The sequence below is a fragment of the Dermacentor variabilis genome, chromosome 9 (assembly GCF_050947875.1).
Source record: "Dermacentor variabilis isolate Ectoservices chromosome 9, ASM5094787v1, whole genome shotgun sequence".
Classification (NCBI taxonomy): domain Eukaryota; kingdom Metazoa; phylum Arthropoda; class Arachnida; order Ixodida; family Ixodidae; genus Dermacentor; species Dermacentor variabilis.
In genome coordinates, this window is record NC_134576.1 from 124886322 (window position 1) to 124910221 (window position 23900).

General features: G+C 44.7%; 1 protein-coding gene across 2 annotated transcripts in view; it reads right to left on the minus strand.

Moving 5' to 3' along the window:
• LOC142557414 (complement C3-like) overlaps window positions 1–23900 on the minus strand; it is a 142776-nt gene that overhangs the window by 113747 nt on the left and 5129 nt on the right. For both annotated transcript variants that reach the window (XR_012822768.1, XM_075669237.1), the window contains exons 3-6: window positions 22803–23003; window positions 18577–18647; window positions 1004–1147; window positions 290–332 (exon numbers count right to left, since the gene is read on the minus strand). Coding sequence is in view for 1 of the 2 variants with exons in the window: in XM_075669237.1 (XP_075525352.1) it covers window positions 290–332; window positions 1004–1147; window positions 18577–18647; window positions 22803–23003 (459 nt within the window). In the remaining variant the exon portion in view is untranslated. The remainder of the gene's footprint in view (window positions 1–289; window positions 333–1003; window positions 1148–18576; window positions 18648–22802; window positions 23004–23900) is intronic.

Sequence of the window (23900 nt, forward strand, 5' to 3'; positions counted from 1 at the left end):
TGTGAGTAGAAGGGCCAATTTTTTGGGGGGGTATTTGCAACAAGCCACTTAAGGCTTTCACCTTAAAAAGCTAGAAGTGCTCATGCTGACGAACATGCTACAGAAGCGGCACATATGTACGTTGACTACAGCCAACATATTTGTCTGAGTGCACTTTGAAAATTCCTAGTGCGAATGTCTCGAGCTGTCAGTGCATTTTGATGAGAGCAAACATTTCTTTTTATGATTCAGGCCAATGCCTTTGCAAATGTCACAATGGCAGCTAATGAAACACTGAAAGAAAACGCACCATACTCTTGAAGCTCAAAAGTGATGTTGGTCTTTTGGCTGAGCTGCAAAAAAAATTGTAAAATGTTAGGAAGGAAATAATGCGGACGGTTGGCGAAACGAAAGAATTTTGCAGTGGTCACGAGCAGTACAACGACCCACCACGGCAGCCAACAAAGTTGTAACTAAAGGCACAATTGGGCTTATTGTCATTCTACCACGATACACTTATTAAAAATGATAGAAGTATAGTGCTTATTCGCACGATTTGCTTGACAAGCGTCCATTGTTGTACGATTGCGTCACTGTTAGACTACTCAAAGCAGGCAACACCTAACAGATACAACGGCAGAGACACAAAAAATCGGGGGTGACTCAGTGGATAATAATCTTGCTAGGAGTATCTCGGCAGCGTTAGTTGATAACGCCTATAAGTGGTTGAGAGGCAGCATCAGCAGATTATAACGTCGTAAATCTGCAAAAGATGGTGGGCTGAGAACGAGGTTGATGTAGACGTTGATGAATAATCGTCAAATGATTAGCGCGTCGCAATAGTGCAATTCTACCGCATTACCATTGTTCAGGCATGGCAAAATAACATCCTAGCTATTTATCTGTTTTTTCGTCTAAATTATGGGTCCAAGCACCAAACAAAACATCTGACAGAAAGATAAATGTTCTTGAGCAAAAGAAAATGTAAAACAGAGTACGCCGATAACTGAAGAAAAAAGCTTACACGGAAACCGTAAGCGACGACGGCTGTCCACATACCAAGCATCGGTGAGGTGGGGAAAGGGTAGGAGTGACTAAACATGCCTGTCGCTGTGGTGTTCTCCCTGCCACTCAGCGACGTCTCATACGTCACCACTCCTTGCGGGTTCTGCAAAGCATTGTGCAAAGCTGTAGCATTCACCACGCAGCCATCCCATACATATTAAAGTCATACGAATGGCAGCGTAGCAGAAATACATAGGTTGTGTTAGTAAATCAAGAATGAAAACGAAAATATAGCAGAAAATCTTATGATTTGGATTCTACATACAGCGAAGCTTTGTGTTGGTACATAGAGAGTCGAAACACGAGTTTGTTTTCCGGCTTCTCTTTTTTTTTTCGCACGACGGCCGCCGCCGTGGATGCGGATGCGCAGGCGCGAGATGGTGGTGCAAGCAACCCAGCTGTGGTGACGTCGCGCGCCTCCTCCGCTGTGATTGGTTGGCCTATTCGGCAGAACAGCCACATAGCATTCATGGTCACGAAAATCCAGCGAGGTTCACAAATAAAAGCTTCGCTTTTAATTTAAAAGGAAGGCTTGTCACACTGTCACCTGCCAATCCCGTGGACGACATGCCATCACAATGTTCACACACAGATCATTAGAACAGCAAACATGACAACGAAGCACAAATTAAGTCACACAAATACACACGCATATATACCTCTGAGATGTAACCATTTCTACGTGGGACAGTCAGGTAGTTGCATGAACGACAGGCCGCGCGACCATAATATTAATGTAAAAAAAGATGTGGTTGATCCCTCTCATAGGAATCGGCAGAACAAGAAAGCGAAACATGTCTTCGCAGAAACCGTTGCATGTTTGCTTCGTGAACTCATGGTCCGCTGCAGCGAAAGGTGCACCACTTGCGGGTCGGCGACCGTGTTGCAGGTTTGCTAGGTGAGCGGCGCCCAGCTGCTGCTAAGTCGGTTCGGCGAAGGTACGAGCATTTTGTTCAGGCTTCGTAGTGTCTTGGGCAGGCTGTTGAGTTGCGACGCACTCAGCTTCAGGAATGGGAGTGGCACAGTGCGCTGCGTGCGCCGCGAAGGCGTTGTGCTTCACGCTGGCGTGACCCTCGTGGGGCCGAAGTGAGATTTGCCGTCAACGACGTTGCCTTCTTGCGCCACTAAGCGCAGCAGTTTTCTTAGTCGGTGCCATCGCAGTAGGCGGCATGTAAGCACTGCTGATGCACATTGAAGCTGCACTCCGCTACAGGCTAACCAGACGCGAAAGACAAACCATGTGTGCAGAAACTGCATCGTCACTTCTGCAGAAGGCCTACACTGCTACACCAGACTACACCGCGTTGAAGCCTCCACTGCGCTGAGACTACAGAGGCGCTCACTGTCGACGCTTGTTAGTGTCATGATGCAGTACTTCGCTTCACCGCTCCTAGATGGTGGCGCCACCCTGTCAAGAGAGCATGTTTTGTGCGTTCACGCTGACGTCACATTTGTTACAGAAAGTTGATGGTGGACCCCGGCATAAAACTTTCATGATAAAAACAAGACAGGTGGATGGTTAGGCATTCATTGCAAATATATACACACTAAAAGTTTTACCCCCTTAAGGGTGTAAATGAGTGTCACCAGATGGACACCCTAACGGCGCTGTTGCCTACACCCTGCGGTTGCAGTGCAATTATAGCACCCCAGAAGTGTGTCCAGCAAAATAAATTTAGGGTGTAAGAGAGCAAGCCTGCATTAACACCCATTTACGTGGCTGTTGGAAGGGTGTAAACATCTTTTATTTCTGGTGTGCATGGAATGCAGGTTCGGCAGTGCATGCTTTCAATTATTACTATGTACAGCGATCCAAGCATATGTACCGTGTGTGCCAGAAGGTTCAACCTCGGCTACAAAACCCACCGTCCAACAGTCGGCCTTGAAACTTCGATGTGGGCATACACAATACCTATATGTGCGCATCACATTAAATATTAGTAACTCAGGGTGTATAAAACCTGTCTTCGCTGCACAAATACACCCTAGCAGATTGGACACATTTGAGCATGTACATCAACAGCAACGGTTATCTCGATTTTCAGATCCGTATAACATGCAACGCACACTGGCAAGACATACGCTGCATCTTCAATAAAAATATAAATATATTTATTGCATGCTGCAATACAGAGTACAATATATACGCAAACCACATGAAATCTTAACATGCATAATCACTAAACAAATTGGTAAGTACAAGAACATGTACATTTCCCACAAGCATATTTAAAAATATATGAATTGATCAAGTCTGCCCTTATTAGAGGAGAAACTACGTATAGCGGCACTGAAAGAGCCTGGGTTGACCTCGCAGTGTTTTGGGCCACTAAAGGAATAAATTTTCAGTATTAAGTTCCAATTAACGAAAATTGAAGTTTTGATGCCTTGAAAAGAAATGGGATATCGCAGAGGTCAATTAAGGAAGTAAATGAAATGCAGAACAACAAGAAACACACCTGTTGTTTTGTACACCAATTTCATGGCAAAGCATTACGAAAAGTTTGGAAAGTTGATGTAAGGCATACCTGGCCAACATTTTTTAGAAAATATTTTCCAAGCCATAAACATGCCTTAAATAAGGTTTAAGCCAGAAGCATTATTCCAAGTTTTCCCTTTTCAATTATATTACTTGAGCACGAAAATCATGTGGATTTTTTTAATGCCTAAATCTTATTTTTTTTCTTTTGTGAAACGAGAGTTCTCGGGGCTGTAAGTGCTGTGTAGAAGATTCTCTAATTACAATTCCAGTTTATTTAAATTTTTGTTTCCTAGCCCAAAGGCACTGGTCTACTAAACAATAAGTAGCTTGAAAATGGGCGCTTTTCTTACTATAAAACAAAAGACTGAATATTCCCCATTTACTATTGTTTGGGTGCAAAGTGCAGTATCAGTGAAGGCCTTATAGAAACAAACCACTGTTGATTAAAGTATTTTGCTGAGCACAAAAGGTGAAGTGTTTCAAAATACATGGTAAACTTCTAAATTACAGTAGACTCGCGGTAATTCAAACTCTGATAATTCATACTTTCGGTTAATTCAAACAAAAATCAAATTTTTGGTTGGTTTGCCATGCTTTCAATGTATTTTAAGGCCGCTTAAAGGGACACTAAAGGTTACCAGAAACTCAAGTTAAAGTGGTAGAGCAATGTTCTAGAACGTCTAAGGCGTCAATATAATCGCGAACAGAGCTTTAGTAACCGAGAAATTGAGGTAAATGCATGACACAATTTGAGACCCCCCAGCGACATTCCGGTACTAGCCCGATAACGAAAGGACTCCTCATAATTTGTGTTACTAATACTCAACTACTCGTATTAAAAATATCATTTCATTCGATTATAAGACGAAAAAAAATGCTACTTGTCTACGTCTATTCGATTCTAAGAAAAAATAACATTTTGACGTTACCCTTCAGTAATATGGGTGTTCAAAAGGTTTCGTTTTCGCTCGACTCTGCGCGCTCGACTCTGCGCCGCGAACGCTTTGGAGTTTCAGTAGTTTCGTTATCGCGTCGTGCTGTGAGGGTTCTGCTGGCTCGCGAAACTTTCATTTGGAACAAGCAGCCAGAATGCCACGTCCATGTGATGTCGTGGGAAGCCCTCGTTGCTTTCCCGCTCCGGAGAGCCGGTGTCGAGGCCGCCGTCGTAGTACGCAACGACACCGGCAGTGCGAGCCCTCAGCAGCAGGTCGCGCTCGTCGGTGCTCAAATCGCTGAAGTTTAGCCCACCATCGCGAGCCAATCTGTCGGTGTCAGGGTCCATTGCGACGAGCGTCGAAGTTAGCGTCATAGAATGAAGTACCAGCTTATGGGCGTATTGCGCTGGAGTTTGAGGTATAGTAGCGGCGCCTGGTGGCGGTGCGGGAAACGACATCTGGGTTGTGCCAGCTTGGGTCGTATTGAGCCCTGGCTGTGGCGGAGCACGTTTCTAGGCCGAGTTTTGCGTCGATTCGCACATTTTTATGCCCTGTTGCGAGTGCGAAAAAGCTCGTCGCTTCTCATAGACCACGCCGACCACGCTGCGAGCTCGCCGCAGCCTATAGTTTAACGAAAATGGACTCTCCGTGTGCCGTGGGACGTAATTCGTTTCTCCTTCCGCTAGCCACCATACTCCCGCTTTCGCTCTGCTGTCGGCTCTGTCTTGGCTCTGTTCCTGGCCGCGCGTTCGCGTTTTGCGCAGAAAAGCCGTAGCGCTGTCTGCGGACGCCGTTCTACTCACCGATGGCGCAACGTCACTATGAGACCATGATGTCAGTACTCCTCGATCGGAGGGCGGGCGATTTGAACTGCGCTAGAGGTACGCGGACGCTTCAGAACGCATTTTCTCTTAAAATAAGTCTCTCCTTGGCACGAAACAAGCGTTTCGAGGTTTCTGTGATGATATTTCTACAGTCCACGTTGACTTAATAGTAACCTTTAGTGTCCCTTTAATTCAAACACCGCAATTCGGTTAATTCGTACTTTTTGCTTGTCCATACCGGAAAATTATCGGCTATCGTTGCCACCACTGGTGAAAAATCTGACTTCTTATATCACCACAACAGCGTTGTGGTGATATAAGAAGTCAGATATATATAGAGTAGATATATATAGAAGTCAGATATATATATAGAGTCAGTATATATATAAGAGTTGAGGCTGGAGCGAAGAAGACTTCTGTGGCATTGAAGTATGGAATCACAAAAAGTACGCTGACAACGATTGTGAAAGCGAAAGACAAGCTGCGAAACAACGCAGGCCATTTTGCTCCCTACAGAAAAAGGCTTAGGGAAGCGGCGCATCCGGAGCTTGAGAAGGCAGCCGATGATAACCTCTGCGTGTGCAGGGAAGACACCCTGGACGACTTGGTGGCTGAGGTGCTGCCCGCACAGTACAGCAGTGAAAGTGAAGAGGAATCAGAAGAGCAATCCGCTGTGACAGCAACACAGGCCTTCCACTACCTTGCCGAGGTCCGCAAATTTCTGACTGTAGAAGAAAATTCTCAAGAACTGGCTGCTCTTAATGGAATAGAGAACTTTGTTCTTAATGCACATGTAAAGAAAAAACAATCAACAATTCATGATTTCTTCAAACGGTCTAGTCAGCCATAGATTTCCATTAAACTTGTTCTGGATCCTTCACCTCTGCTCTGTTTTTACTGTGTAATTAAAGAGTGAAATGTTTAAAATATGATTTAAGCGGATAATTAATTGTAATGTGCGCTGTAATCTTGCTCAGAGTCATATACGCGAGAACTTCCGATAATTCAAACTTCCTGATAATTCAAACAAAATCCTGGGGTCCCTTCGAGTTTGAATTAACGAGAGTCTACTGTACTTGCACTTAAGATGCGGTAATCCAAGCTTAGGGCTTGCTGTAGCATGTGAGTATGGAAATGAGTAAATATGGATTTTTAAGTCAGCCATGCTCTGGTTACTAAAAGAACATAGGCACAGGCAGTCATGCATAAGTTCAAGTTCAGTATCACACTTGACATTTGCCAGTAAGAAATGGTTGCATCAAACAGTATAAATATAACAAACAGTGTATACTAATTGATTCAAGATTAGAAAAAAATATGGTACGCATTTGAGCAACAAATGGCATTTAGCTTTCAAAAAGAAAATAAAACCCTGTTCGAAGTTTACGACAAGGTACAGGGACTCTCCATTCTCTGAGCATCTTGACCAATAAATGCAGCGCATGGCTATACTGGAATCTTGCAATCCTGCATTAGCAAAATAAGAACAGAATCATGAGAGTTCCGTCTGTGCAATTACACATGTACACTGCAGAAAATTTGATAAGGCAACAAGCCCCTGAAAACAACTATCCTAATTAATATGACTGGGCACAATGCACAGCTTAGGTAACTGGGCAAGACAAATGAAAGGCAGGAGAAATTTCTACTTTGTAAATTTAGGAATTGCATGTTACCGTGAACACAAACCACTATGTCATTGCGAATACAAAATGGCACATACAGCAGCAAAATCAAATCAGTTTACAGTAGCCTCTTCACCATAGAAAATAAGAGTGAATAAAATTTAGACACACTACCAATGATATCTCTCAACAGCAGACATTTATCCAGGAGCGTGTGTGTGACCTTACTATAAAACTGACATTATGAAATCTGCAATATATCTGTGCATTAAACTTCATAAGCACTGCAGCTGACAGCCTTACGGGACATGGCACATTAATACTGAGATGCATAAGACATGAAAAAATGTTTTTAACACAACTATATTACACTAGGAGACAAAGAGTACTGTTTTACAAAGAGAATGCACACCAACTGTTAATGAGGAAGCCCCCACTGGCATTTTCACCTGCCCTGCAATACATGCATCCAGGCACATGATCTCCAGCTCTCCAATGCAGATATCAGGCACTTTCTGTATCCTAAAATTTATTATTGTGCATTTATTTACTAATTTAGTAAAAATTTGCATTTTGGCACACTTTTGTGGAAAATTTCGCATGTCTTAACTATATTCCTTCGAGCAGGACCTCCTCCTTCCAATCGGTTAGCTTGGCAATACAGTGACAAGTAGTAGTTCCTTATTTAAACTTATAATCCGTCCTCATGCTCTAAATTGCTACTTTATGCTCTAAACAGTAATGTCCCTCCTACCCAGTTTATGCTCATCATCCATTACATACATGGTCCTTGCTGTAGCCTCTCAGCTAGAGCCTGAAATTTCTTGTCTCCTAAAACAATAATCTTTACCGCCCAACACATATTGCACGTTTCCCCCTCATTTAAGGGGGGGAGGATTGTATATAAGTATTCACATATTCGATGCATCGCAGAGCCACAACCATTTCTCATCCTGTGTTGCGATTAATCGCATGAGTCACAATAGTTGTAAATTGGCTACCCGCCCTCTATCACTTAAAAGTACATTTTGACACACGGAAAATGATTACAAGCATTGCATTTGATTGAATGAGTGCTCTGTGCATGTTTTTTTTTTCTCGTCTTGCAATGGCTAGGTTCAACACAGTCAAGTTGCCCAAAAACTCTCTAGCCCCAACCAATGCTTTGTATAGTTTCAAAATTATGAAACATTCATTCAAGACTTGTCCCAAATTAAGCACGACAGATTTTCACAATGTAAACGAGGAAAGGTTGTGCTTAGAGACAATGGCAGGCCTGCTATTGGCTGCAAAACTGTGAAATGAAATATACTTGCAATTTTCATAAGCAGCTAGCTCAGTACAAGAAATAGGCACATTGCCTGTTGAAACAGTGATTTAATGCCAACGAGAGGTCATGGTTTTTTGTAATTTCTTGAATTCTCTTGCAGTCTAGATTGCAACCCGGTGCAATTTGATACTCTACTCAAAATAAAACCAGCTCAAATTTTAAGGTTGTGAGAATTATATGGAAATAAATTATAGGTTGAGGAGTTTACAGCAATGAGCAAATAAAAAGTTCATTGCAGAGAGTAAACAAATATTCCTTTCCTGCAAATAAATTGGTAGCGGGAAGGTCATATGAAATTAGAACTGAACGCACGATACCGAATATGATGATGCAATGCCCCAGTCTGTGATTATTCTTGCACAAAGGAAAATCCTCATTATGAAAGGCCATCAAGAAACTGCAAGTGTATACTTCGGATCAGCAGTCATACCTGCACTGTGCACAGTACCATCTGCAATATTTAAAACCACACACAACAGCACACGATATCAAGCTTATGCCGCCAAGGAGCCTCAGAGTTTTAAATGAAAACTTGACTCATTATATTAAACTACATGCCTATATCTACTAATGATGTCGTCACAACTGCATCGAACAAAACATCAGCCATCTGTCTGAAGGCGAACGGAAGTGGCTTGCTCTTGATGGAGGGCACCAAGGCTGGGCATTGTGAAACTGCTACTATCATCCGCATGACCTGCAAGGAACAACGCTTTAAGTTAAAGATAAACAAATGCTATTAGAACAAAAGACAAGGTCACTGGCAATGAGCCTCGTTTTGGTTTGCACAAGAAAAGCCAAAATATGGACTTTGTGCTGCTTACTGAAAAAGAAGCAAGTCTCCATCCTGATGTTGCAGTCATGCATTAAAATTGTCCCACAGCTACATGTTTGTGTGCTTACATGCTGTCATCACTGTGCCAGCATGCTTTGCATAATTTATTATTTGAAGTTTAACTGATTATTGTGTTTTCTTGCCAATTCTTGGCAAACAGCACCAGCAACGAAGCCAGCTCACTTACACACGTACTCCCTTTCAAGGAGCGAATTCACACACACACACAAACGCACGTGCGTGCCTCTACCACATGACCAGCTTCCCACGCTTATCACGCATGCACTTTTTTTTATACTTTGACACTCCTACTGCTATAGCATAAAAAAGCCTTTGTGTGACCAACCGCAAACTTCGCAACCTACACTTCCAGCTTAAACACTTTCTCGAGAGCCAGGGCATGCTTTCGAGCTTCCACAGTGCTCCTAAATATAGTTAAAAATTCCAATAAGGCTATAGGCGACAACTCTCGAAGGGCATGCAAACTACCCAGAGAGCTAGACCTAAAGCTTGTATATGATACCTCTAAAGCACAGCACTTCAAATCTGCAAATTCATTAAAGCTCGTGAAGCCAACTGATATGTATGCAGAACGTCTTGAATAACCTACCATTCACAATTTATGCAGTTGTCTACTTAAAAAAAAATTATGGTGTTTAACGTGCCAAGACGACTTTCTGATTATGAGGCACGCCGTAGTGGACTCTGGAAATTTCGACCACCTCGGGTTCTTTAACGTGCACCTAAATCTAAGTACACGGGTGTTTTCGCATTTCGCCCCCATTGAAATGCGGCCACCGTGGCCGGTATTCGATCCGGCAACCTCGTGCTCAGCAGCCCAACACCACAGCCATTGAGCCACCCCTGCGGGTTAGGTTGTTTACTTGAACGGAAATGTTAGGAATGGCAAATCCACGCCTTTAAGATCAGAATTAGTGTAATCGTGAAACACGCTACCAGATTTCTTATTCATTTATTTATGCTCTGGATGTAATGTTCGCTTCGCAATAAAAATCAAGGATATGGAATTCATCAGGGCAGAGGACGGAAAAAGGAGTAATACCTGACGCCTTCCCATTGGTCCTCCCGAGAAACAGCGCCTCATACTGCATTTGTCCAGAATGGCTCGAAACGAAACTCGGCTTTCACGGCAGGGACACTCGCTGCATCAAATTTGAAACAGAGTATTATTGCGAGTAAAACTCTAACGACCTTATGCAATACATGCGCACACATACGACTCACAAAGCGCAGACAAAAGCACGCACGCGCACATTGATAAACACAAACAAGCAGACATACATACAGACAGACACACACGTGCACGCCCACACAGCGACCCACACAGAAACATGCGCACGCACGCACGTATAGACAAACATGCTCACAAAACACGTACGCACCAGACACACGCAAACACGCCGACACATACAAACCGGCATGTCCGCGCGCGCACACACATGCATACACACACGAAGCGAGCCGAGCGCGCACGCACACACACAAGTCGAAAACACGCTGAAAGCGTCCGACAAGCAGCAACATCAGCACGCGACCGCGCCAGGGAGAAACAATACCGCGCCGGTTTTTTCGAAAGGTGGCAAAGCCAGTCGTCCTTTTTCTACGCGACGCAAAAATGGTCGACCACACTTCATTTAAGTGCGAACGACCGTATTACAACAAGCCGCGCTGAACTCGCAAGATAACCATATTTCTGAACGTTCAAACGCCGAGAAGCAATGCGGAACTATACAGGCGCACCACGCCCGATGTAGGTTTGACAGAAACATTAGTCACACGGGGCGCGATCGAGGAGGTAACTTGCCTTACTACTTGCGCAGCTGCTCTTGCGCTTACATTAGTGAATTATGCTACGAGATCACAATGAGATGATTGTAGAGCCAACAACAACACGTAACCCATCAAACAAATAAACGGGCACTTGCCTGAAAACTTCCACGATGACAGTACTACCGACCGCTGACACCGGTCACGTTGCAAATGCTTGTTGCAGCGTCCGTGGATCCATCTTCCAGCACGTACGAACGCTTGGCTTTGAAGTGGGGCACAAGTAACGCACAAAGCACGGGCCACCATCTTTTTCTACACCGCGCACAAATCCAAGGACACGTAGCAAATTACCTCGCGCGCGAGACGCGAACACAGGCGAAAACAGTCAATGCATTTCATGCAGCAAGAGCAGAGAATGCAAGCATAGAGGAAGATGCAAGGATGGAGCAGCTTCCGCCTTCCCGTCCTGCCGCGCGCCTAGTTGTCTGCGGCCATTCTGTGACGAAGCAGCGTCGTCGCATCACTTCCGGTCGCTTTTCATTGGGCAGGGAGCGGCTGCGTACAACAGGTGGCTTTGTTATATTGCGCTGCGCCGAACTCCGTCCAAATATTTAAAAAGAAGCATTCGCTGCAACCCGTTTATTGTAGAGTAGTTTATCCTGACAAGTTTGCTTGCTCGCATGGCCGCCTGTTTGCTGCTGTTTTGTCGTGGTCTCTAACTAAAGCGGTGAGCTAGCTGCTACTACGTTTCGTGCCGAGCATTCCTTTTTTTTTTTTTTTTCGGGGGCGGGGGGCGCAGTCTTTGCCGCATCACTTTGGGTGCAGCACTCAAATCGTGACCATGAGCGAGACGATCGGCGCTCTTCTGCTGTTGCGATTAGATTACTCGCTGCGTCCGAACGAAGCAACCTTGCGAGGTCACAGCGAAGTTTCAGCGAGATCGCGGCTCGATAAGACGCTGACATCTTGGTTGTGCGGCGGCGAAGGGTAAGTATACATGAGGAGACTGAACGCTGCGTTTGTAAGAGCTTATGCTGTGGATAAGCAATTACAGCTTTGACGACACCAGCCCCTAATATATACGTTGAGCCTTACAAACTCTGTCTAAGGATGCGCTTAGAAAGCACATCAGTAGCTTAGTAAGCTCTGCATAACTTAAGCAGGGTATGTGGAGGCAGGCACGTACCCAGGATTTCTTTCGGGGGGGGAGGGGGCAACCCAATGCAACTTTCATATGCAAATGAGGGGGGTACCTTTACTAGTACAAATGTGAATAACACCCACCATTCGCCATAAAAACGCATAGACCCAAAAAAGAGAAGTGAAATAAGTTGTATTTTGCAGGTACGCCTGTGCGATACCTCTCTTTTACTTGGCAAACAAAGAACCACGTCAAATGAACTCGCGCAGGAAGAACACTGCCAAGAACAAGTAAAGAAGCCCGGAGAGTGTAAAATAAAGTTAACTTTAGTCGAATAGAACTTAAAACAAATAGCAGTTGACAACAAAGGCACACGAACTGCGCGGAGTTGTGTTACTCCGCCAGCCAATCGCAGCAGCAAACAAGATCGTCGTCATGCGGCGTTTGCAAAATGGCGTCGTACTTGATACCTCCGGAGCGTCTACTGTTCTTGAAGAGTCTTTTCATCGGCGGAAGCAATGAGTTGTGCAGCAGACATGGACAAAAGATAAGGCGTATGAGCATTTCACTCCTCAAAAGTCTGCGGTGCAGTTCATTTCACTGCTGAAACCGTTTTACTCATGAAACTTCACTGCCAACTGAAGTGAAACTTCACAACAAATAGCTGTAGCGAAGCAAGCATGTTATTTCAGTTCAATAAAAAATTAGGCATTCACCATTCCACTATAATAGGCGAGGGGAAAGGTAGAAAATTACGCGCTAATAATTTTATTATTGTACTTACCGCCTTATTTGGGTAACAGAAAAAGTTTGAAGTACGAATTATTTGCGGCCTCGCAGAGGAACAGTGGCTGGCGGTTATGAGGGCGTGGGCGGGGTTTCATTACCAACTTAAGTTGTATCCGACTATAGCAGCGTTTTTTGAATTAGCTCTAGAAGAATTATACAGAAATATATATTCGTGGAACAATCACAGTTCTTTTGGATTCCTCGTTTACTTCTCTGACAGAAGTGCCACAACCGACTCGTATTGTTATTTGGGAAATTACGTAACGATGCGTGGCCGTCAGTCGCGTACAACCGCTTATGGCGCGGGAAGCTGCGATTCTACACGTACAGCGCCCACCGCGGGAGGTTAGAAAAACACCTTAAGCACAGCAGAGAAGCGGCTACGTTAGGCGGCTCGAATAATAACTGTAGAAGCGCCATTAACACACGGAATTGTGCTCCACATCCGACGGCGTTATCACTGCTTCCTCTTTAAATAAAAGATGTTGATTCATCAATGTTTTCACAAACAACGGGTAAATTTGGTAATTTTCGCTTTCTTTTTCCCTGTTTGGCTGTTGCCTTGGCTCTCTCTTTTAGTAGATCGCTTAATTTGTCAGCTCCTTGCTACTCTTGTTTCCAGTTGCCCATTTTGCATGAGAACGCTGTACAATTACGGAAAAAACAGACGAGGTAATGGGTAACAGTCATATGGCGCAAGGGTTTAACAGTTATTTCAGGGTTTGATGATGGACGCTGTTTCGCATTATTTTATTTTTCACCTCATCTAACCCATATCACGGGTATATGGTTCTGAGGATCTCTCACCGTCGCAGCGAGCCGTCACTCGAGGAAATAATGAAACAAAAAGAAAAGTTAAACGCAACTGGCGTTTTCTCTGGCCGCAACTCGTTCCACGTGCATACAGACCAGCTGACCACGAACTGAATACCATTCCTGGTCCCTGGATCAGTCTAAACGAAGAAGGTTGAACTAAGAAGCAACAACGATGCACGTGACCGTTGAATAGACGGCGACAACTGAATGCATCTCGAGTTAATCGCGCGAGAACCGAATTGATGACGAAAGTGGCCTTCACATCCCAGGAGACGCCGATAACTACCGCCATCCAAAAGGAGTGGACAAGGCAGCAAAATGTTGACCGCCGAATAGCTGTCAAGTCTCAACATTGATTTGGCGGCGCTTTAGGAATGTGTGTGAGAAGTGGTGGCGTGGGAGGGGAGGGGGGGTATGCGTCTTAATTTAGAGAAGGGGTGCCGCCCCCCCCTGGGCCCGTCCCCTTGGGTACATGCCTGTGTGGAGGTTCGAATGACCTCGACGCTTTAAATGTCTTCTTTATGGCTTCACCAAGCAAATTGTATGTTGACGCCATTTTACAGCAGAGGCTCGTCTAACAGCGCGTTCCTCTTTGTTCAGCAATGTATCCAGAAAGCTTCTTTAATTTCGCCACTTTTTGTTCGGCTATCAAGGGCACCGAAGTATTCGTGCAGAATTGTGCAAGTTGCTCCTGTGTTTTCATTCTGCTATTGCAGTTTGTCTTAGAAGTGTTCAATTGCACTATAATACTGTAAACACAATATATAATGACAATCAATTAAATTGTAAGTGAAAGTGGGTACTTTTGCTGGATGATAGGTTTTGTAGTGGCCGTCAAGCCAATAACATCAGAATCCTAAAAGAAAATCGACAGTCACTTAGGAATGCGAAAACTTAATGACTTCACGGATGTAACCTTCCAATTAACACGTGACCGTGGTACGTGAGGTCACACATTGTCGCGTGTCACATGTCCGTCACAATGCTACATTAATCGGCCGAAATCCACCTTGCTCTCATTTGCACCAACATAATTTCACCTTATTCCGCCTTGCTATAATTTGTACGAACCTTAATTCTATTTATTCCACCTTAATTCAAACTACTTCACATTAATTACCCATCATTACTAATAATTAACGTTGTTCTAATTACTACCTTCTGCATTACTACTGACGTCGTACAAGACGCTGATGACGTCATATTTATTTATTATGGATACTTTCAAGGCCTAGTAGGCATAGGAGAAAGTAGTGGTGAAAATGTACAACATTTGCAGTACAGGGAAAGAATAGAAAATCAAACTATAAGACACTTTGAACGGCGATCTTAAAGTTAGTGGAGTTATAAATTGAGACTGGAGGCAGGAAGGCGGTTCCATTCAGTGGCTGTTCTTGGCAAAAAGGAAGAATGCACAAATTCGTTCTACAAAATGGCACTTCAGTTTTGTGTTGATGGTCAATGCGAGACGAGATGTAATTTGGTGCGGTGAAAATATTTTTTTAAAGAGAAGGGTTAAAGTAGCATATTCTATGAAAAAGACTGAGACGAAAGTACTTGCGATGTAACCAAAAGTCAGGTAGATCTAGTGTTCTTTTCATGGACACGGCGCTAGAATGACGTGACTAATTTGAGAGAATAAAACGGGCGGCGCGGTTCTGAATGCTTTGAAGGTAAATTGCAAGACTGGCATGAGCAGGGTCCAATATGGATTGTCGTTGCGGAGAACGCCGGTTTTTCTCCCTGAAAGGACATACAACGCTTTCGCATTAAAAAATGCAATACAAAACACATTGCTCAATGCGCGGATGTGTAGGCGTTACCCAGATTTATGCATCAATACGTTCAACGCCCTTCAGTCATCGATTTAACACCCTTCTTTGAGCAAAGTCACACCTTATCTGCGGTTTCACCCTTATGATAGGGTGTTTTTTTGTGAAAAGGGTATGGGCATGGGTGTAAATGCAGAAAACACCCTTTGTCGCAGCCATAAGGGTGTCAAGTGTTCATTGTGAAAAGTGCGGATGCAAACTACTGCTCGACGAGTGCACGATAATTGCAAAAAAAAACAAATGAATTGACCCGTTCGATTATAGAAGCACACACTACTTCAAATATGGAAGACAGGTGTATCAGTCTGGCCTTGATTGCATTGTCAGCGAAAGAAGTAGCATTTTTTAGTAGCTGCACACAAGGAGTGAGTTTTGTCAGGACATGCGCACAGATGTACGGCAATGTATAAAAGGTCGTGATGGTTTCGTAATAAAATTGTTGGCAGCTTGCGCTGTGCGCAGTGGTGTAGCAACAGGGGGGGCTGTGGGCCCCGGGTGCAAGGGGCCAGAAGGGGGGTTTTGTCATATAGGTCTGAAGACACCCGGAAATTGTTGATATCTTCGCCTTCCTCGACTACACATGGGGGGGGAGGGTCGTGACAGACGACCTATGGGCGCCGGGTGCCAGACGACCTAGCTACGCCTCTGGCTGTGCGCGTATCTTCGTTCCTTGCTTCCGTCCGTGTCTTTCACGCGCAACGTTGCATGTATTCCCAGGTTGTATTCTGTTTAATCTATAGATTTAAATTTAAATGGAACCTAAAAGTCCTTCACGGCTACATGCCAACCTGACAATTGATACGTCAAAGACAGCGAAGTTGTATCAGCGAGCCCTTCGCATCTTAGGTAAAGTTATACACTCGCGGTCAGCTTTTCCTGGCTGAGAAGCAAAGGCTACGAAACCGAAGCGCACCGGCGGCAGCGCCGCCGCTGGAAGTAGACTCGCAATTTTGTTCTCATTTTATTGCGCGAAGAACATTAGAGAACACAATTGATTTGAAATTTGAACGTAATTTGAAACGATAAGTAGCACTCACTCGCCAGGTACTTATGCGTCGTTGTATTTTTTTTTTTATTTAGTTCGCCCTTTTCGAGTTTTCGCGCACACCGAAGGCGGTGGTCGCACGTTTCGCGCGTTCCTCGAAGGTGACATGGCGCCCAGGTCTTCGGGCGAGTGCTTGTCACCTGGTGTCGCGCCTGTCAGCTCTCCCGAGATACTGACGACCAGCTACGGCAAGAAATGGCGGTCGGAGTACACAGGCGTGTGGGAGGTGTACGCGGAAACAAGGAGCACCCACTCTGAAAGCACAACCGTCGGCGTTTATAGAAACGAGTGAGCAAGCCGACTTACGATGCGCCGAACTGCATCGAATTCGGCGGTGGCGCGTTCTCATCGAAGACGAGGTCATGCGGCTGCTTCCGGGCTCCGAAGCACGCCGCTGCCATTTGCTGGCTCTCCATAACTCGATACATGCAACCGGTCTTCAACACCGATTGGCGTCCAGAATTAACGCCCAAGTTAAAGGGACACTAAAGCTAAACAATAAATGAGTTGAGACTAATTAATCATTGTTTGAGAACCCTGCAGGCAGTCATTTCGAAATAATAGTTTGATTATTAGATGAAAAAATGAAGGTCGAACTATCAGTACTTGAACCCCGACGCCGGTACGTCAATGTGACGTCAGTGATTCCAAAGTATATTTTCGCAGTTGGGCCGCGTCGGCCGAGTAAAGGTTCCCGAAACTTGCCATGTTTAATATTTGGTTCCTTTAGAACATTGTGTAGTAAATCTGTACCGCTACATAATCAAGTAGGCCCTAGAAGATGTCATTAAAATGAATGACGTCACAGCAACCAGGTGCGGGAACTTCAAGGAGGCGTCGCCACCCGTCTTTCGCTCTTGCGCTTTTTCTGGTTTACCAAGCGTCCCATCGTGGTAAGAGTGGTGTTTTTGGAGTCATAGAAAGGTAATTTACTGGTGCAGAAGAAATTATTTTTCTATTTAGTGTCCCTTTAACTACGTCTGCATTCACTAAAGCCGCCTTGTCGAGTTTCCAGTATCGAACATCTTTCGTGAGTGACCGGGTGCTAGAACGCGTGCGCCAGTGCAGGAACGTTCTTACGCGAGATAAGTTTCGGTGACCCCGCCCCCCTTCCCCCCCCCCGCGTCTGGTCCCCCGCCCAGTTCGTCTAATCACGACAAAGACACCCTCCACGCAAGTCTTGAAACCCGAATTGGGCGCGACAAGCCCGAGCTCCACTGGAGAAGCATATGAATCACCGCCCGAACGTGTCTGTGACGCCAAAAGACGACTTATATCGAGGTATTATGAGCTAGATGCAAAAAGACGGAGCGCTTCGTCTTACCTTGTGTTCTTCTCACGCGCTTGCGTTATTCGAAATCCTTTACCATGGTAAACCAACAGGTCCAAACTACTGCGGTTGTGGACTCACACGCCCCCGTACAACAATCATACATGCTCACGTAGGCATACACGGGAATACAGGTTTTCAAACGGAATCCTACGCTACCATATAGGATTATAGACGCTGGACATGTGGAGCATACGGTGTTTTTTTCAATCTGTCTATAAATCATTTATTCACATAAGTAGTTTTGAGCCTGTACAACTTTTATGTACTTGCTCGTTGTGTATTTATTGTGCAACTGTACCCTAAATTCGTGACTGATTATTACCTCGTATATTCAATGGCTTTTTTTAATTGCTTGTTCACTTTGCGTGAACGCTTATGTGCAAATCGTTCCAAATGTCTTGTGGCATAGGCTAAGTTCATCGAATCAATCTCCCTGTATAAGGGCTCCTCGTTCTACCCTTAGGGCCAGGAAGCTTGTCTTTACAACCCATATATATCCCCCACCCCAGCGCAGGATAGCAAATCGGAAACTCGCCTCTGGTTAACCTCCCTGTCTTTCCTCCCTCCCTCCCTCCCTCCCTCTCTCTCTCTCGTGCCTGCGCGTGTGCGTATGTTGTTGTTTGCTTATATCTTCGTTTCACCTCTGTATATTAGCTAGAGTATATATAATGAAATATTGCCGCAGAACCAGCGACAATATCTGCCAACTTTTTCCCGACGTCGTCAAGTAAACCAAACCAAATAAGTTCCTTACCAGGATCTGCAGATTGAGTTCTCCTGCAGTAGGGACCAGGTCCTCTCCTACGGCGATCACTCGGAAATGGGCTGAAAAAATAGACAGTTTCAAAATTGCTTCAAATTAGAACATCATTACAAACACTTTGCTCAACGTGCTCAAGGACACGAGTTTAAGAGGACCTTCTTTGCCTCGAGTACAACTATAGACTACGCCGCCTATTTATAATACATGTAAAACACAGAAATGCTTTCATGACATAATGCCTAGACCAATTTGAATGAAATCAGTCGCATTTGAGAGAAGATTAAATGGCAACAGCCGCTTTGGCTTAGCGGCTATGGTGTTGCGCGATCGCGGATCACGAAGTCGCGGGATCGAATCCCGGCCGCGGTGGCCGCATTTCGTTGGGAGCGAAATGCATAAACGCCCATCCCGTGCTTTGGGGGCATGTTGAGTGTCCCCTGGTGGCCAAATTACTCCGGAGTCCCCCAACCACTACGGCGTGTTTCATAATCAAATCGTGGTTTTTCTCACGTAAATGCCCACAATTAAATTCAAGATTAGATCGCAGTGACGGCGACAAGTAGAATTTAGAGCGTGGAATTTTTTTAGAGAGATTTCTAAATTTTCATAAGTCTTTAAAGGGGTGGAGACATCAAAATTTTCGTTCATGCGTTTGTTGATTCAAACGTTGCGGCATGCTTCAGGGAGCACGATACACACAGCGGGATTCATATATATCCGATAAATAATTTAATAATAGCATTATTATACCGAGCGATTTCGGTTTCGGTTTCTGGGCTCCGGGGGGATGCTATGACGTCACAGAGGAGGAAACGCAACATGGCTTGGTCACGTGGCCCACAAAAAATAGTGACGTAAAACTATGCTGCGTCGTCTGCTCGCGCATACGCGTGCTCTGCCAGCAGGGGTCAACCACTGGCGATTCGAAGTGCATGTCGTGATTATTATAATTATTGCGAAGAGCGACAACAACGGTAAGAAAATATTGCGGTTTGTGAGAGTCGGTGATTCATTCCGAAGCGCCGTAAGCTCTAGCTTTGAAGTGAACCGGAAAAGGCCTAGCGACGATATCGGCGGCGCCGAACGATCAGAGGCGGTGAAGCTGCCGTCGATGCCAGAGCGACCACTCCTCGGTCGCTGATTGGCCGCTTCGCCGTACGGCTGCCGCACAAATGGGTCCTGGGCCCGTCCTCTCTACGGCAAGGAAATCTCGCCGTTCGCGAGCAAAACCGCCGTCGCACGGGGGCCCGCGAACGGCAAACGGCATGCGGCGAGTTTCCGTGCCGGTAACGTGGACGGGCCGGTAACGTGGAAAGGCCAAGCGAAGGAGATTCCGCTCCGAGCTGCCGAACTATGCGACTATGCGAGGAGAGAAGCAGACAACACGAACGCCGCATATCTGGTCCCTTTCGAAGTCGGCCGGCGGCGAGCGCTCAAACGTGTAAAGGCCCGTCCGCAGGGCAACTCGCCGCACGCAGTTTGCCGTTCGCGGGCCGGCGTGCGGCGTTCGTGTTGTCCACTTCTCTCCTCTTGTGTCCGTGTCTGCACGCCTTACCCCTTCTTTGCATTAAGAAAGCATTTCTATATGCCTGTAGCTCGGTCGTAGTGGAGGCTATGCTCGGTTGCTCGGCTCAGCAGGCTCCGTAATCGGCATTTCATCGCTACTCATCATACGTCACGTTTTTGTGCTGGTGTGCTATGACGTCAATATTTTCGTTCCTCCTCTGTGACGTAGTAACTGCCGCGCTAGCGATGGGTCTCGACTAAGAGAAGGAGTTTTTAATGACTCTTTGGAGCTCAATTAAAATTATTTTGAAATGTTTACAGCGTCCAATACCTCGTTCTGGGTGTCCTTGCATACGGAAGCAGCCTAGAACATGCTTTTTATAGTCTCAAAATTTGGTGTCTCAACCCCTTTAATAAATGAGGCATGAAATTTATCCACCCGTAACTCTACAACAAAAGTACATATCGCAGTTTTGTAGCATGTAAAGCAGACAAACTTGATACATTATTTTACAGCTTACGTCAGCTTATTTATTTATTCATTTATTTATTTGTTTGCTTGCTTGTTTGTTTGTTTGTTATACCTTCGCGGTGCAGTTGTTTACTATGTTTATGAGGGTTTTTCAAAAGTCCTGCCGTCAAATTAGTGGCCTTATTCAAAGCGGTGTATAATGTATCATTTGTATATGTTTAGGTGCATTATTATGGGCAGCTTACAAAATACTTTATTGCTGAGTTACCGTGAGGTAGCTTTAGCCAGACTCCTATTTAAATGCATGGGAATGAAGAAATAGTTTTTTTCTCCGGTGAGCAGTGCACCGATTTCAGTGAGGTTCACTGCATCTAAAAGCAAACGTTACAATGTAGCAATCATAAGAAGTCTATTTAAATGCGTTTTGATCCTTGAATATCTCGAATTTAAAAAAAACTAAGTTATCACATTTATAACTCAGTAGCTCAGCAATAGAAATGATAGCACTATAATCTAAGGTGCGCCTGATAATATATGTAAATCGGACAAAATTGATATATTACACACGGCTCTCACTTACATCAAATGGTCAGATCAATGAGTCAATGAATCAATGGAACTTTATTTTCAAGAATAATACAAAACTTACTTACACAAAAATTATTTGAACCGATAGCCTAAAGTGGCCAGTGGCCAGTCCAATGCAGCATACAACATAATATGCACAGGTCAGCTAAGGGAAAAGAGGCATACAAAGAACATACATACATACATACATACATACACACACACACACACACACACATACATACATACATACATACATACATACATACATACATACATACATACATACATACATACATACATACATACATACATACATACATACATACATACATACATACATACATACATACATATATACATCGCAAAACCTTTATGCGTGTTTGCGCAGCTTGTCTGCCGGCGTCATGATGCCCGTACTATCAATTGCTTTACGGCTGCGCTATACAGAAAGCTGCATTGGGTATTTCGACAGCGAATCACTTTTCTGCTGGTGGGTTTTTTGCACAGCTTCTAGGGTGGCTCCGAGTACACCCCGGCCTCCATTCATACTCTACCTTATTATGCCTTAACTTGCAATAAATATGTTTTGTTTACCATCATCATCCTCACCATCACCATTACCATAATCATCAACATCATCGACCACAGCACCGAATTAAAATCACCACATGACAACGTGCTGCAATGAAGGCGACTCGGAAAACGAGCCGCTCGCACAAGAACGTTGATCTGTCTCTTCCATGGTAGAGTTTTTGTATTCACCCTGCTGGTCCCATCATCTTGAATTGCCGAGCGACTGACCGCTCGAGGCACTCTGAGTGTATTCGCAGGCTTCTTTCACGCTCGCAAAAACACTTTCATGTAGTACGTACTGAGCAACAGAAAGCTGCAGCGGGAGTTTTTTTCACGCTGTTCTAAAATTTTCTCACTGACACTTTTCATCTAATTACAATATTTGAGAGGTTTACAAATTGATCGAGACAAATTATGTAATTAGGCGGAATGCAAAAAATAATCTGGGTACCTCCGAGCGACGGCAAGCAACTTTGGTTCTGTTCAGCTACGCGGCATTTCCTTATATTTAAATATTGGTGCATGACAGTTGAGGCACCCTGTACATATAGTTGAATGATAAGAGTTTCTGGCAACAGGATAGTAAGTTGAAGATATCCAAGGTGAAAAACATCACAAACGTGTTTCATTCGTTGGTTTTGAAATAAACGTGTTATGTTCTTCTGACGCGGAGTTCTTCAAGTACATAATAAATTGTGGGGTTTTACGTGCCAAAACCACTTTCTGATTATGAGGCACGCCGTAGTGGAGGACTCCGGAAATTTCGACTACCTGGGGTTCTTTAACGTGCACCTAAATCTAAGTACACAGGTGTTTTCGCATTTTACCCCCATCGAAATGCGGCCGCCGTGGCCAGGATTCGATCCCGCGACCTCGTGCTCAGCAGCCCAACACACACACGTGCGTGTGTGTGTGCGTGCGCGCGCGCGCGTGATGGCTAATTTGACAAGAGTAATGGCAAACAGCGCGAAAGGCACAGACGGAAGCAAGATGTAAGACACATTAGGCACCAACAACTTCCATTTTTCTCGCTTTGCAGGTGCTTGCATACAAACACATATAATTGTTGCTTCTATAATGCGGTGTATACGCTCACCTGTCTGCCTAGGAGTGTAGATAGGTTTGTCGCTCTGCAGAAGCAGGTATCCGCTCCTGTGACTCACAGGTAGACGGGCCTCCTTGGTGTAGACCTGGCCGCACTCGACCATTAAGGACACGTAATGACGAAGGCCACTACGAAGCAGGTCAGCGTTCAGCTTGTCAGGGTCAATCCGAATGCGCACCACTCGGTGCTCTCCTGCATAATACGAGCACGTGTTAACGTAAATACTTGCCAGTTCCGAAGCTCCGATTCACGTTCCCGACATGCTCGGGTGCCTACAGAATTGTGTTTACGTGCGTTGGTTTGTACATTGTATATTGGGAGAAAAGTACATTTGACGAGACACAGACCCCCAGAGAATGAGCGACCTAACGAGGCGTCGGCAATAGCAGCTGCTGAGTTTGTTGCTTGTTTGTTTATTTACATACGTAATAATAAAACGAACGTGCAACCGGAAAGCAAACGAAACATGGGCTTGAAATCATGTGCCCACTGCCTACAACTTCAGGAATAAGAATGATGGACGGACGAATGCATGAAATGATGGATGGACAGATGAATATTATGGACACTCCCTTCGTAAAAGAGAAACGCGTCGCTGATGCCAGCATGCTTCTTAATAATACCTCTCTTCTAAAATTATTACCCACTGCTAAAATGGAAGGTTAGCGTTAACAAACCATCGAAACGACATCGACTGACGCACCACCTGTCGCCGGCTTCAAACGACATCGAACTATTCGTCACCCAGCGCGAACTAATAGGTGCTAGAAACGGCACACCCGAAAATTCTGTTGATTGAAAGTACTGCTTATTTCGCTTTGCTTACAGTACGTGCCGAGGTCCTACACGAAGCTGGATGAAATTACCAATGCTGTTACATGTTGCTCAATTGATTAGAGCATCGCACGCGTAATGCGAAGACATGGGATCGTATCCCACCGGCGGCCAGTTGTTTCTTCATCCGCTTTCATTTTCATTTATTTATCGTTTCATTAATTCAATTAAGAATTGAAGATTATTTTCCCTGTGTTGTCCTAGGTGTCATTATTTGCAGTATATATATATATATATATATATATATATATATAT